The sequence below is a fragment of the Grus americana genome, chromosome Z (assembly GCF_028858705.1).
Source record: "Grus americana isolate bGruAme1 chromosome Z, bGruAme1.mat, whole genome shotgun sequence".
In the NCBI taxonomy this organism is placed as follows: Eukaryota; Metazoa; Chordata; class Aves; order Gruiformes; family Gruidae; genus Grus; species Grus americana.
The window spans coordinates 27,978,323-27,995,016 of NC_072891.1; the positions used below are offsets into that span (position 1 = coordinate 27,978,323).

Sequence of the window (16,694 nt, forward strand, 5' to 3'; positions counted from 1 at the left end):
AAAAAGTCAACTGTGTCAGCTTACATAGTTTGAACTAGTCCAGCTGATTTGGTCCAAAGCAGATAAGGGACCACTGACATGACACAGCTGTGCGTACAGTGGCATCTGGCAAACAAACAGATGAGCAGGTAGAGGTGGTGAAATCATTCCAGCAAGTTTGGAAACAAAAAAGCACTTTCTGGGCTTAACCTGGGCATCTAAAACATACCAGGTACAAATGTTTAAAAAACAAGCAAACCCCAAAGTACTTCCAATACCATTAAACATCAAAACAGATGCTTCTATAGTAGCCACTTCTTTCAAAGATTTTGCAATGAAAAAGCAGTTTATATTTCATACAGGGTTTGACATTGTTTGTATAACTTATAAGAAATACGCTGTCATCATAAATTCTTTGCTGATAAATATTTAATTATAATAAAATGTCTACATTTAAGCAGTTTGGTGTGAACAGAAAAAATCTAAACAGAGTATTTTAAATATTTGCACTTTACAACTTCCTCCTCCCACGTATGCACTCATAAAATATTGTTTATTCAGAAATACAAAGTAATTTTAAAGAGTCAGATAGGTAAACAATAAAAAAGGTTCAGCATCTTGCATATTTGCACATCATTCACATTATTATTGCACCACAAACCTTTCATTTAGAGTAAATTTAGTGCTACTGATTGGTAAGAATTTCACAATTGTGAAGAAAATTGAAGTTCTCAGTCTCTTTGGAAAGGCCAAGGATCAAACAACATTTGTCTGACCAATCTGGAAGAATCCTTCTCTCATCAATAGGTTTGTTAACATTTTTTAAATCAGTGAAGTCAACCTGTATCAGATCACGAGTCCTGCAGGGCTGGCCCATCAACTCTTACTGAAGTCATTTTCAGCAACAGTGAAAGCTTGACTTTGCTCTAAAGTCTTGCTCTTTTCCTTTGAAACTGCAAGGACAATCAATTTTTGTGTCTGTTGAGAAGACAGACATTCACAAGCTGAAATCAAGCAACTCGCCTCTTCCTTGTTATCACACAGCTAATACCACAATTAAATTTGGTGTTGAATTGTCCAAGGAAGTGTCAGCCTGAGCTGCTATGGCTACCATGGCCAATAAAACCAACACAGAGAAGTCGGCAAGTCAGGTGTGGGAAGAGGGCCTTCAGTAAGCACAGCGTGGCACTCTAGCTAATGATTCCTGCTTTCTAGGGAGGCTTGCTCAATGGCAGCTCTAATCCCCCTGTTCTGCTTGTTGAACAGCAGAGAGTTCATGAGGCTGCTCCTGACTGTAACAAAGTTCCACATGTTCCATATAAACAAAGTCGAAGTGCTAGTGAATTTTGATTCTCAGAAACAACTGGAAAAAAAAGTATTATTCTTGGGAAAAAAAAATTACCTCAGTTGTACCTCTTCTTCTACCTCAAACATCATGTTCTCTTTAAACAGGCATGCAATGGCTCCAAAGTGACAGGCACCTGAATCCAGTCTACCACCAATGCTAAATTAATTTGCAGTCATAAAACACTATGAAATACTTCATATAGAATATGTTGCTACACAGTCATTTAAAAAACATTTCGATTGTATGCTTGGAATTGCTTGACTTGGCCTTTTTTGATACTGACTGTGAAGTTGTTAGTCCAGACCTAAAGTTAAAGAAAGAAAAAAAAAAAAAACCAACAACCAAACAGTAAGAGGTTAAAATATACAATGCATACCTACACAACTTCTGTTTTTCTAAAACTTGATTATTTTTCTAAACTTGATTATTTTAAAATTAGTTGTGTACTCAAATTTCCAGAAAATCCTTACCTTTTTGTTCCTTGTGATGGATTTGTGCATTGCTGTCCTCTGCTTAAACCTCCTGAAAAGTAATTGGAAACAACCAAAATGAATTACTTAAAGAAAGAATGCTTCAGAAATTATATACATGGTAGAACTTTTAAAAGAACAGTTTTGGGTAAAGCTTTTCTTTCTTTCTAACATAACTGAATTTAATCTGTCTCAAGGAACAGATAACATTTTATTATCTGCAGTTTGAGTACTGTAGTTTATATTAACATTTTTAAAAGAGAAAAATAAAAAGCCTTTAGTTTATTGAATTCTAAGGAATTAATTTGAACCTTGTTGTAGCTTTCTGAAATATTTCAGCATAATGTAGTTGATTTTCAAGGTGGTTGTTGAAACGTATATTTTTAATTATTTTTTTTTTAGCCTGGTGGAGCAGGGGGAGAATACTTGCCAACAGTTAAGTTTTTCATTTAAAACAAAGTCAGTTTTGCATATGTAACAACAATACTGCTTATAAAATTTTCTGTGTAAAACATTCATATTGTAAGTCTTAATTGTGTTCTGATAATTTGAACACATCAGCATTTTAATTTCCTCTTATAAAGTTCCCAAGTTAGATTAGGGACAAGGTACTTTAAACAGATACTTAACTACTTGCACATGTCCTCTAATCTGGCCAAAGATTAACTCTTCACCAAAAAGAGAAACTACTGGGGTAAATATGCTACTGGTTTGGCATGTTACAGGTGCAGTTACGTGATATATTTTATTAGATATAAAACAGGCTTGCACGTTCCTACCTTTACGCTACCATTCACAACCTCTCTGTTTTTGCCAGCACATTACATAATGGAACTTTTCTGTCTACTGAACCTCTGAAACAATCCAGGTTTAAGATGGTTTCATTGATTTTCAATTATTTGATTTGATTTAAATTTCAGGATTTGATTTAAATCTCAGTGGTCTTACACACCTTTCTGAACATGGCTGGGGGTTGGCAAACGTACAATTTACAGTAATTCCTATATCACCATTGTGGCAAATGAGAATGCACTGTGTAACTACCATCACCTTCATAAATCCAGTTTGTCATGAAAACTGATTTGTTATTTTTTAAATAAAAATGCTCACTCTTACACTGGCCTTACTGAAATGAACTTGTTGCAAAAATCTCAATGCCCTGAAAAGTTCAAAGTATACAATTACCAAATTATTTTAATTCTACAAGCAGATAATTTGAATAATCAAATAATGCACATACTCACCCACTCTGTTTGAGTTTTCCATATGATAAGTCTGAGTAGGATAATCTTTCTTTTCTGTCAGCTCCTGGATAAGACCTCTATTTAAACAAACATCCACATGTCTGTTAAATGACACAAGACTGGTGGTTTTCTGTTCTGAATTACAAACTGGACAAACAAGAACACTGTCTTCTTTGGCTTCAAAGAGACAGGATGAGCTAGTTTCTTCTCTATGTTCAGTCTTTTCAAAATAGTCTTCATTGTCTTGTGAACCTCTTTTGGGGAACAGACACTGTTTCATACACACGTTTCTAGCAAGATCACTGAGATTGCTGGGCTGTCTTTCTCTGTGAAGTTTATCAGATATTATCTGAGTGAATTTTTCTGTGCTGTTGCTACTACAGTTGTCAGATGTACTTGCACACTGGTCTGTTCCTGCTAAATGGTCTTTTTTATTTTTTTGACACTCATCGACATTTTCATTTTTAAATTTTGGAAAAAAGTTAATTGTATTTTCTCTTAAATTGCCATTCTTGGGTATTTCCATGGTATCTTTAACAAGAGTTCCATTGAGGCAATCATCAATATGCCTATTAAGTTCTTCCAAATTATTGCTTCTTTGCTCCTCAAAGCAAACAGGGCAGGTGAAGATCTTATGCACATTAGAATTTTCTAAGTCTGTGACTTTCTTTGTTTCTTCCACAAAATTTGCTGACGATTTCCTATCATGAAAGACCTGCTCACCTACAGTTTCATTTGGAGAAAGACTCTCACTGTTTAGTTGCCTTGCAGCTCGCTTTTTATCAAAAAAACTCCCTCTGGAAGATGCTTCTGAATTTTTTGTGAAATATTCTTGGTTGGACTTCCCTGGCTGAAGCCTAAGAAAACCAGTTTCTTTTCCTGATTTTAGGAAACTCATAATGCTTTTTTGTTGGTACTTCCTCTCTTCTTCACTTAGAAATCCTGATACTCTTACACCTAATGATGAAAAACAAACTTAGTATCAAGCATTCATAGATTTAGTATTATAATTCTTAAGTGACACCTTTTGAGGTCTACATCCATTCAATAAAAGTGCATTTCATCTCTAAACAGAGGCTATACTACCTGCAAATGCTAACAATGGATCACAAGGTTCATGAAATTTTATCAGACCTGAACACTTGCCCAACCATACTATTAATTTCAATACCCATGAAACTTTAAGTGATTGCACCACAACATGAGGCTATAAACTTAGTACAGTTATACAGAATTCAGTCTGAAAGAGTTTTGCATGGTTTCCCCACCGAAATATTTTTTCTTCAGCGTATTCTAATACCATAGACAAATAACTTTTATATATCACTGAATGGTTCAAGCAGAACATATAAGCATCTGAAAAACACAGGTCTTAGAGTCAAAACACAGATTTTACTTTTGACAGAAATTATCAAATTTCTTGCAGAACATAGCATCTTCAAATCCATAAGCACTTTTATTTAAAGCATTTGTTTCTAAAAGAGGTCATGGACAGAAACTACCTGTTGCTGTGGTGCAAAGCAGATGTAAAAGCTTTTTTAAGGCAGAATTAAGCACTGTTATGTGTTAAGATTCTACTCTTATGCCAATGTGTATGTTGTTCCAGGGCTAACAGGTGCTAGAAAAAGTACAACCTCAATTAGTAAAACATTCCTGAGTCACCATTCAGCACTCCAGACCTGTTTCACTTTGCAAAAACTACCAGAGTAATGGAGAATGGATAAATCCATTTACAACGTTTTTACATTTAGAGTACGGTCTATTACTATGATACACTAAAAGATCTAACTCTGAAAAGGAAGAATGAGTTTGAAATATTTTACCCATAAGTCTTATCCGTAAAGGGTGAGGACCAACACTATCAATTTCTGTTCCCAGTAAGTCTTTAGCAACAGCAAATATTTCCTCCTCAGTAGAAACAGCAGACAGCACAGTTGAAGCTCTTGTTTTAACTTCAAAGTTCACATTCTTTAGCTTCAATGTAACAGTTTTACCCTAGGGGGAAGAAAAAAAAAGGAAAAAAAAAAAAGAAAAAAGAAAGAGGTTAAGCATGCCATATAGAGCACAGAAACAATTATTATGTAGCATCTATACAAGGGCCCTAAAGCCATAGTCAAGACTGTGTGCTTAACTGCATACAGCAAGGGGCACTGCCAAGAATTTGTCTGCAAGATTCTGCACTTGCTCCTAAACTGCTGCCAAAGTCAAATTCTCTGAACTGGGTCATTTGGCTACTGTTCCCAACAGACCATCAGCCACCAGTGCATGTTCAGTAGATTTCATGCTCTGGCTACATTCACAGCTTCTATCCTGTCTACAAAAAAATATTTCTTAACTTGGAACCTTTCAGTGCCAGATATCTTAACTGCTGGGAAAACTACTAAGGATTCTTAAGTGATAGCCAATTAAGGATTCACTGAAAACTTCCTCCTGCATGGTGCTATCAGAGCCACACACAGCATCTGTGTTCCCCTGGCAACTCCTTCCAAAACGTTTATGTGATTTAGTGTGTCCATTCAAATGGAAATAAATGGCACTCCTTTTGTTCTGGTACCTTTGTAAGCTTATCCCTTTGTCCTTCTTAGCTGATTATTTCCTTTTCAATCTGTCATCTTTTGAGACAATCTTTTATGGCTGAAAAAAATTAATCACAATTCTTTTAGGTCTTGAATGATATTCCTTGCTTTACCATAAAGACCCTCACAGAAAATATCAACTGTTCATTTTAGATAATCAACAGAAATTTTGGTGGAAAGAATAAAGGGACTGTTCCTACCATTCATACCATCGAATGGTATGAATAACTTGTCAGCGAGTTTGGGACATGTGAACTTCTTAAATAACACTACTGGCTGTTGATTGGATCCTGTCTGAATACAGGAGAGAAACACAGTGCTTTAAATACATTATTATTACATGACTGACAGCTCAGACAACTCTAATATTTGTTTATAAACATTGCTTTTAGCATAAAATGTTTAAATGCTAAATAACTTGGTTAATTAGTTTATTTTTTCCCACACATATTATTAGATAGCCACCTGAACAATATCAAAATGCTACCTAAATAAATCTAAATATCTGCAAACTGAAGAATGGAGAATTCTGAAGATAGATTGCATGGTATGACGCTGCTGAAAGCATTCACACTAACACCGCATTTAATAAATTTGAGTGCAAAGTGTTGTCTTTTTGCAAGTAAAAAGAGAATAATATAAATACCTTAAGACCCTCTTTCTGTAGCTCTTGAGCAAGGTCTCTGCAGAGTTCTCGACACAAGCTGTACTGGTCTTCTGCTGTGTTTATTTCACTGAATGTTCTAAGATAAAGATATGATCTTTTTGTCAGTGTGAATCCTAAAATTTCTTCAGTGACTGCCATCTAAAAGTATTTTTTGTAGTTAAACAAAACTACATCAGAAGACTGTTGTATAGGTTTGAGTGTTTACTTCAAGAAAAAAATGAATATCAATACAAACATTATAGAGAAAGATTTGTGCACATTTATGTCTTTCAAAACGTTTGCAAAGCCCTTCAAATAATGAAATAATTTGGCTTTCAATTTTTCATGCGCTATTTGAAAATGTATCAGATTTAAGGTCATTAATGCTTAAATATTTGCAAGAGAGAATAATACCAACTGAATTAATGAGTCAGCCAAGTTATTTGTATTTAATCTCCTTTGTACAGTGCTGTGTAACATCAGAAGAAAGAAAGGATTAGAAAGTCAACATCAGAGCCAAATATCAGAAATAAATAATGCAGATGCTGAGAAAAAGATGTCAGCTAGGATAATTATGTCTAGCCTCACAGGAGGAAAAGTATCTTTCTGCCAAAAACGTTGCTAACTGGCTTTGCTAGAGCTTCTTAGCAGGGGAATTACAGTATTTTAATTTTTTTTGTGTGCCTCTGCTTTTTAGTAATAACATCAGAGGAAAGGCAACCTTCAGTTAGTAGTGACTTTAAGAGAAGCAGGAAGCAAAACTTAGAGCCGCTAGATGCTTTTGGAAAGGTCTCACAGATTCATTGTTTCATGCCAGGCTTTATATTTACGAGTGTAAAGTCCCTATAGCTATACTGGATTTCACATCCCTAGGTTATATTCAGGTTTACCTGATCATGTTGACGTCACCCTCTATTATGATTTACATTCCCCTAAAAATGTTTGCATGCTGCCAAACTAACGGGATGAGTATTTTACTGTGGGCCCCATGTCATTATCCAAGGACTAACTCATATTATCCTGGCAAAGCTGCAGTGATTTACAGCACTGCAATGCTGCAGTAATTGGGAAGCTGTGAAAGTCCTAAGTTTGGAAAGGGCAGGATAGAGAGTGCTATTTCAGGCCCATCTCTTCCCCCCATACAAACAGTTTCATGATCTCAGCAGCCCATTGATGTCTCTGGTGTAAAACCATTTCCCTTAAGGAAAAAAAGAAGAAAGAAATAAAACTAGAAATGTACAGTAATAGGCTACGTAGATTATCTGTCTGCCTGCAAACCAGCACAAGACTACAGCTATAAATTTCTCAGCTCTGGTGGTACCAAACCTTATAGGGCTTACTTAAGCTGTCCACAACTATTAAGTCTCAATAGGAATAAGAATCTTATCTTCTTTTCTAAGAGACAACACATGAGGGTAGGCATAACTATTACGGTGCTCTACAGATTCTCCTTGCAGTATTTCCTTTTTAAAAATGAACTTTTGGAAATTACATACACCACCTTCTTAAGGAACTTTACACTGGTAAAAACTTGAAAGCTAGGAAACGTAACCAATTTTTTTAACCAAGCAAAATTATTGTCTGCTTTACAAGTCCACATTATGCTATACTTGCTATGCATGTGACTGCAGGCTACTAGACTGATTTTGACATTAAACTGGAACATATATAAAAAAATCAAGCCCTTATATATTTCCACCCTACATTACGGCTTAAAGACCACTTTGATGCATTAAAGGCATTAGGAGAATCAGATGTTGATAAAAGAACCAACAGAAGTACCTCCATAGTATTCTGAAGCCAAAGAAAAAAAATAATGAAAGCTTGAATGTGATTTAGTGACCTTGTTGTATATGCACATTTTTAACATATATAAATACACAATGAAATTATATGACTAAGTATACACTATTTGGCATTAAGTAGGCTTAGTGACTAATGTATTTTTTTTCAATATTAAAGAGGCATACCTTTCAGTGCTCATACTTTTTCTTTCTCCATCCCTTTAAAGAGAAAAACAATTTATTTTACTCACTTTGCCTAGAATCTTTTCAATCAACTCCAAGTCAACCAATCATCTTTCGATAACTAACAGTAGTCTCTTCTATAAAATTTGGATGTAACTTTTTCTACAAACCTTGTACATCAAGTTTAAGCAAATGCTAAATGGAGAATGGTTTGGTTTTTTTAGAAACTTAAACTACTGTAGATGAAGTAAAGACATAGATCAGCCACAGACACCAAAGATAATAAACAGCTTGTAAAAAAAAAGATGCACAAAAAACCACCAACAGAACTCCCCTCTCATATCAGGAGTCTTATTTATAAACAAAACTAACTATGAATCATATGCTTTCTCACCTAGCTATAACTGTGAAGCACTGCTATTAAAATCCTGAACATACTATGTATATTTGAATATTTAACTGAGGAATTAGTTTGCTTTCTGTCTAAATTATTGCCTATATCAAAAGGTATATGTGTTAAGGCTTTTCTTGTTTGTTTGCTTGTTTTTTCCTTTCCTTTTAATTGAGCATGCTTTAACAATTCTGCATACAAGGAGTTCTCAGAGCATTTTCTTCTTAGGTCCTTCTTCTGTTTTTAAGTATTGGAAAAAACAAATTTTGTATTCTCAGATTTTGCTAAATGAAGGTGGTCAAAGATAATGACCATAAGATGAACATTCACTGAGGACTCAGGTGTTGGTGCATTAAGGGCTTGCTTTCTCTACACTAAAATCACTGAAATCAAGTTGGTGCTAATAAAAATAAATCCCCAAAATTTAAACACCATTAAATATGTGTTCCCCTTCACAATGATAATTTTGGTTTTTAAAATGCTTTTTTAATGTTTTTTTAATGTACTGGGAGATTTCTCAGACTGTAAAAAACCTAAATGGGAAAGAGTGCCCCAATTATTAAAGGACCATGTGAGGTTACATTATCTTAACAGAAACAAATAGTTGGAAAATCACATTTTATCTTTTATCACGTCACCTTCACAAAGTCAATCTTACTGCATATTTTGTTTCAAGTCAACATACTTCTGGAAAAAAATAAACAAAACAGCCTAAAACAAAGACTTGTTCTAGCACATTCCTGGTCTACAAGCTGCTAACTGTGTATATTATTTTGTAGTCAAATGGAAAAAATGGAAGATCTCTTACTGTCAGAGAAGTAACAGAATTAATACAGCATAAATCTTTTACTTTTAGAAGTGCATAAGTCACTTTGGAATTCCTAATGAAACCAAATCATTGTCAAGCCATTTTTAAATAGAATTTCAGCACTTTGGGATGGATAGAAGGATATTTAAGGAAGGAAAATTTAAAAGAAAAGACTCAATCATGAATTAGGACTCTTGGTTACACAAAGAGCAAAATGCTACGGGTTTTTTTAAGAACAAGTGTTCAATGTTTGTATCCAGGACAGGCTTAGAAATGCCGCATATTATTGAAAAGATGTATTCACTAGTAAGACTGTTTTCTCCCCTCCCAACAGGAGTCTAAAAAGCCATTAAAGTTGCCTGAACCTTAAAGGAACAGATATGAAGAAGGATATAAAAATCTCCAGTTCTATTCCAGCAAATTCACAAGCTGATATTACAAATATGTACATAAACATGATAGGAGACACAGAAACTCCTCTTTCTTTCATTAGAAATATGACAATTTACCACCAGAGAAGATCAGATGCCAATGCAATTTTCATTACAACCAGATAATAATAAAAACCAATTAATGTATATTATTTTCATAGAAAAAACAGGACTGAACACCTCTGCTTAGGATAACTCATTTCTCTTTAGCTATTTTAGTAATTATGAGGTTATCCTAAATGATACTGACTTGATTTCTTGATATACACTTATGCACAACTTCTCTTACACACTTTTTGGATTTCATGTATTAGACATAGCTGTACAAACTTCTGTTCTTTAATGTTTGGCTGTTGTGTGTATCTTAGCCATGAGATTTGTTTTTGTCAATAAAATATGTCTTAAAACGTACAGTAGGTAACATACACAAGGAAAAATTTAGAAAAATGTAAATGCAGAAGAAAAACCCCCAAAACATACTTTTCCAAATGTGTTGAACCCAAACCAAGGGAAATATCCAAGAAATTACGCCAAGATGCTTCTGAAAACAGAAGAGAAAGCAGTGCCCTCTGCTGGTAAAGCTCTGAGCAAGTCACAATTCCAAGGGCTTTTAACATCTTCTCAGTTACTTTTCCTATACCTGGCACCTGAAAAAGACTAAGTATCATTATGTTGGAAACTTCCCATTTGTACATCCAATATCAAGAACAATATACATCAAACACAACTGGGCAGATTACCTAGAACAGTCTATTTCTTCAGTTGAAATCTTGCTTTTAGAACATAAGAAACATACATGATTGCATAGTAAAATTCATGGTATCTCTCACCTTTCTAATGGGCAAATCTTTTAGGAAGTCTAGCACGGCTTGTCTCTCAGGAGCAATTCTGCATTGCCCATTAGGTTTATTACAATCACTGCACATTTTTGCTAACATTGTATTCGGCGCTATTCCTTAAAAACAAACAAACAACATGTTTTTAAAAAATACAAGACAATGTGTAATAAGAACTGTCCAATATTTAAAAGCACAAGAGTAGCCTACACATTTGGCAAAAACTAAACATAAGCAAAAGAATGATGATAATTGATAAGCAGATTTCTTAAATTCTGCAAAAACATTTTGTAATGGATGTGTGACAACATAAATAAATACATGTTGTAGATTAAATAGAACGGATGCACCAGATAAAGTGTACCTACTATTTAAGATAGTCAGGGTAACACAACATGCACTAATCAGCCACGAGGGGTTAAATACCAAGTGTTTAAAAATAACATCAGTTATGTGATTGAACTATTTTATGATGGTGATTATAGTAAGACAAAAGGAAATTATTAAAACAGCAGTTATAATAAACTCTTAATAGGGAGGAGATATTTCTTCCTTGTATTTCAGAAAAAAGACTAAATTAATTTTGACAAAATTTACCAAATTAAAGTCTTTTGTGGGATACCACTGCTATGTAGTCATTTAGAAAAAAATATATATATATAATTTCACTGACACTTGCAGGGATGAGGAGGGATTGCTCTTTTCTATCAAAGTAACTGTATTTACAAATGAACTCTGGAATTGGTTTAGCAAGAAAAACAGAATTATTCTGCACTAGTGGTTTAAGTTTTGATTTGCACACTGATATAATGTATTATTCAGGATGGTAGAAGTAGTTCTATTTATTATTGATTTTCAGTATTTTTTCTATTAGCCTTCTAACAGTTTTTCATTTTTGGGCCTAAAACCCTTGATGCGTTTATAACAGCTATGTCTGTTTTTTAAACACTAACTTATCCTTAGGAAGACAAAATTTCAGCAGAACAAAATTATTATTTTGCTACCACTCATGAGATAACATACATGGAAGGTGGCGTGTGTGTCTCATCCTCCTTCTTCCTGCTAGCTGTTCCTTTACCTCTGCTTACATTCAACACTTCCCTGGCCTTTCACATCTGCTTCATAAAGCTCAGCACTTCCTGTGCTAATGCCTCACTGACCTGGTGAGGCTGCAAAGCAGTTCAGATGGCATCCAAACTAAGTGGCTAGGGACATACAATTTTTTTAGTGACCTAATCCAGATTATTATCAAAACAGCTGAGACTTAAGGTACGTTGCCTGAAGTCAAAAGACATAAAATTTGAATGGTAAATATTAAAAAGCTAGTGGATAGTTAACTTCAATGCATATTTACTTCTCTGAGAGCTAACTTTTTAATGAATTTTTATATTGCCTTAAGCAAGGAATAGTGTGAAGAACTGTTCGAAAAACTTAACTTTCAGTGGCTTTCACAGCCATAAAATCAGTTGAAACACTTGAAAGTCACAATCTTTGCAGACTTGCAAAGAGAACACATTTCTTCACAGCACAAGAATGCTGTGGCAATCCTAATTTCTTAATTAATGCCCTCTGACTTTAGTGTAGAAGACATTGTCGAAATACACAGCATTATTATTGTTATTCACGTTTCTGAATACCTGCACTAGCAGTCAGCTGAGTTTTCTGCTCAATCCTAAAGCGAATTTCCTTCACAACCTCCTCTGCAGAAGTCCCAAAGATGATCGAATTTTCCACTGACTGATCTCGTCGTTCAGGGTGGTCATCCATCAGAGGTGTGTTGTCTTCAAACAGTACCGGTGAAGAAGAGTATCCATCTTCATTAAATTTGGCAGACATATTTATATCATCTTTATCTATGTTAGATAGAAACACAAACAATCCATCCATATAAAACATATACTTTATTGATTTCCTTCTGCAGTGGCTGAAGAGAGTGCATTAGTAGTTTGATTTTTTTTTTCTGTTTGGAAAAAAAATATAATTATTTAGCCAAAGCAATTGCATTGCTTTTTTGTTTGATGAAAGGAGAGTTGTTAACTGCTTTATTCTTAGTATTATTACACCTTGGCTGAGATTGGAAGAATTGGCTAGGAGGCTGGACATGAAATCCAGAGAAGCAACAAAGTTTAATGGCCTGTTGCTGTAGCAGCAGCAAACATCAAAATGTTGGCATTATTTTTGTTTCATATCACAGTGAAGGCAAGAAGCTCCCTTTTTTTGTGGAAATAAAATCTTTTGCAGAAGTTTTTCAATGTTCTCCAAAGAAAATTAGGGTTCTGGAATATCTGGTGAGCTTCAGCCTGGTGAGCTGCTTGTTTTCAACTGCAGTCATGGTAGAACAAGAAATGTCAGCAGCAACAAACTTTACTATTATGGTTTCACATTCTGAGTGTTTGTTTGTGCTTCAGAAGAACAAATATATCAGAGAAGTTTGAAGAGGCATGTAACTACACATCTTTGATATTTCATTTTGTAGACACTATGCCAGTTTGTTTCTTTCCATTCTATTAATGCTCTTCAGTAGTAGTGTATCCTTGATTATCCTCTTAATGGCTATTTAGATAATTTTTGAATATTGGTAATATAAATGTTCCTGTTTGTGCATCAAACATTTGTATGACTCCTCATTTTTTATTATTCCTGATGGGGTATACAGTTGTGGATGTGGTTCCCACTCCATCTTCTACAGCCAAGTCATATTGTAAGCATTACTGTAATTCCTGCAGCACTCATTACTTTATACATTTTTAGTCTTATAAAACAATCATGTAACTAGAGCTTATGCACACTGTCTTTGCAGACAATTTCTCATGTTTCTGATGCACAGTATTTTAGGAAATATTTTTTCAAAATACAAATAACCTTTAGAAAAGTAAGTTTATTTATTCTATGCTTCCTTAAGTCACAAGATTATTACTACTTGCAAAATTATCATGTTGAATTGTAAAGGAAAAATACACACCTAAAACATGCAATTTGGTTTAGTAAACCTAGTACTACTTTTCATACATTTTACTCAAAATATCCTCCAAGTCCAAATCATCAGTAGCATACCTTTTATGCACGGGTGAGTAGGAGAGGAAGTTAACCTGTAAACTAAAAAATTGGAGGTACAGTAGTACAAATTACCCAAGGACTTAAGTATCTACACTTTCAATGAGTGCAGCTTATATGACGCTTATGTTATATGCATATGTGACTGATACCCCCTGCTCCCCACCCCAGGTAAGATGGTTAGCATAACTAATGCCTTTTTATATGGCAAGCAGCCATTCTCTGGGACAGAGCGGGTCATGTATTCTTTCCCTTTCCCCTCGTTATCAGGCCCTGAAGGTCCTGTGCACCAACTGGAGGAACCAAACAGATTTCTTCTTCCTCTCTCTACCGGCCTCAAGGTTCCTGGGCACAAGGCTGATTACTCCCTTCCTTTCCAGCCCTGAAGGTCCCAGGCACCCGGCCAACCCGGTGGTGGTGATGCCCCCACCGCAGAACAGGGAAGCGTAACAGCCCCCCAGAGCGCTGTCAGTAAACCAACAGCTACAAGTCCTAAGGGGGAACTTGGACCAGAACTGCTGCTGGACAGTGAGACCCGGGACCGCCCTGTGGCTAGGGATGCCTCCACCATCATCTGCTTCTTCCAAGGACTGAGGGAGTGACTCCTTTTATATGTGAGTCTAGATTATCATTGTTATACTGATACAGCAAGCCATGTACTAAGATCCAACCTGATCTGCAGAGGGTCCAGGTGATTAGAAATTTTAAGTTAAACTGAATTATAAATTCTGTATTACACTACTTACAGATCATACTACATTGATTCTGCTTGTGGAAATCCTGTGCTATTCTAATCATAAATTCTGTGCTATACTAATAATAATTTCCTATTAAGAAAATAAAGTTTAAATTATAACTACGGTTTAGTGCTGTCATCATTTTGCCAATGATCTCTAAAAGAAGCCATCTATCCCCTCAGTGTCAGGAGATCACATGAAAAGAGAATAATTTGCTTACCTTTTTCTGTAGTGCTTTCTGAATTAAAAAAGAATCTTCTCTTATCCTCAGGCCAGTTCAGTCTTTCCTCCAAGTGCTCTGTTATGTTCAGGTAGGCTTCATCTAAGCCCATTGGCATAAAATTGGGATCATATTCGGTCAGTATTTCTCTAACCTTGATAAACACACAGTGAAAGTTTAAAGCCTTGTAGCTGTAAGAGCAGATCTTGCTACACAATTATGAGGTGAACAAATGTGCTCTGAAACTTCAAGATAACCAGTCAATATTAAAGATATTTATAGAAGATTATTTATTGATACTGGAAAATTATAGTACTGCTTCTCACAAGTAGCAAGATATCAGTAATAAAAGAGAACTAAACAGATTTCGAGCAATGTATTTTACTGCAGAGATCATTAAGATCAGCGTATAAGGATTCCACAGGCACTAAGTTCACAAACACTACAGTAAACACTTAAAACTCTGGGGACCTGGGAACTCAGCAGAGCACGTGAGCTGATGCACCTTTCTGTGCACTGTATGTCAGACATCACATATGCAAAGGTTCAAAAAAAAAACAAAAAAACCAACCCACCTAAGTTTTACACTACATTCAAACTAAAGTTATAGCCAGTGTTTTAGAGCACTTCATTAAAACGGCAAAATGGGTGAATGCAATGCTTTTTCATCTCCTTGCACCAATGTTTTGTTTGTGTTCAAAGTCAGATCACTGAAGAGTTTAATATTTAAACTAACACTTTGCGTATTATCTAGAACTGACGTATTGATAGAGTCTAAAACCAAGTACACTGACTTTTAGTTAGAGAGCACTTTCAAACTTACCTCTTTACTCACTTTGCTGTATTTTTCAAAGTTTAATGGTACTATAGTTAGATGTGGACATAGCTTTTTAGCAATAAATCCAGGCATGGCTGCACGTACACCAAATCTCCTAGCGTGGTAATTGGAGGTGGACTTCGGAGAGATTAAATAAGTTTAATGTTCAGTAATCAAGTTTTTCTTGAATTTTAGTGTTAAATAATCAAGTTCTAATCACATACGTCCAGGCAGAAAAGACTGACAAGGCTGAGAGTCTATATGCATTCCCCACCCCCCCACCTTTCAATCTGTTTACATTCTTTGAGCTTTCATCAGTACACTTTTTATTGAAAAATAAAATCCAGCTTACGTGGTCTAGTCTTAGAACACGTTTCCTCTATTATTTTTGTTATTTTTTCCACACTTACAAAAATTTTCTATATAACAGTGTCATTATATTATTACTGTATGATTTATTAAGCTTTAGATTCATGTAACTGATTTCCATATTAGCTTGACATTCAGCCTTACCAACATACTCATTGATCCCACTGCTATTGGCTTTTCCTTCAGCTCTGGATTGTCTCTCATTTCCACAGCTGCATAGAAGGCATCCATGTCAATGTGTACAATTGTATTGCTAAGGTTACGGCTCTGTTCCAGTTCTATCACAAGTTTGTCCACCTGAACAGAATAAAGCAATAATGGAAAACTATTAACCCAGCTGAAGTGCAACAGCACAAATGATCCTGAAAACTCAAATGCATCAGGCATATAGTTAAAAAAACCCCCAACAAACCCAAACCCTGCCAAACCAGCACCAACAAAAAAAACCCTAACCAAAATTCTGATGAAAGTTGCTCTCACAGAGAACACTGCTCCAGCAAATGGTGCAAAAAATCTCTAAAGCCCAATGAAAAAAAAACCCTACCCAAACAACAAAAATCCACCTATGTAGAAAAAAAAAAAAAAGATACAACATCTAATTGAGACAGAAACTTTGTAAGACCATTGAATATGCAGCTTTAGCTACTGTGATACAGGTTATTTAAAAAAACTGAAAACATGGTATTAGAGAATTTCCAACACTCCTAAATTAAGCTATCACACTTCAGAAAATTGGCCTAGATAGGTGAAGAGAAGAACAACAGCTCACAGGACAGATCCATCTATCCTGTCTTGGCAGAA

The 16,694-nt window shown here is 35.2% G+C and overlaps 1 protein-coding gene across 8 annotated transcripts in view; it reads right to left on the minus strand.

Annotated features, from left to right (window-relative positions):
* Positions 1 to 390: 390 nt before the first annotated feature.
* Positions 391 to 16,694, minus strand: part of POLK (DNA polymerase kappa) — a 35,335-nt gene continuing 19,031 nt past the window's right edge. For 7 of the 8 annotated variants that reach the window (XM_054811110.1, XM_054811109.1, XM_054811112.1 and 4 more), the window contains 12 exons: positions 16,038 to 16,190; positions 15,531 to 15,662; positions 14,708 to 14,861; positions 12,334 to 12,549; positions 10,691 to 10,815; positions 10,341 to 10,507; positions 8,234 to 8,266; positions 6,264 to 6,360; positions 4,865 to 5,036; positions 3,042 to 3,998; positions 1,798 to 1,849; positions 391 to 1,631 (listed from right to left, as the gene is read on the minus strand). In XM_054811110.1, the coding sequence (XP_054667085.1) occupies positions 1,547 to 1,631; positions 1,798 to 1,849; positions 3,042 to 3,998; positions 4,865 to 5,036; positions 6,264 to 6,360; positions 8,234 to 8,266; positions 10,341 to 10,507; positions 10,691 to 10,815; positions 12,334 to 12,549; positions 14,708 to 14,861; positions 15,531 to 15,662; positions 16,038 to 16,190 (2,343 nt within the window). In that variant the 3' untranslated portion in view covers positions 391 to 1,546. The remainder of the gene's footprint in view (positions 1,632 to 1,797; positions 1,850 to 3,041; positions 3,999 to 4,864; positions 5,037 to 6,263; positions 6,361 to 8,233; positions 8,267 to 10,340; positions 10,508 to 10,690; positions 10,816 to 12,333; positions 12,550 to 14,707; positions 14,862 to 15,530; positions 15,663 to 16,037; positions 16,191 to 16,694) is intronic. The other variant, XR_008574774.1, reaches the window with a different exon arrangement.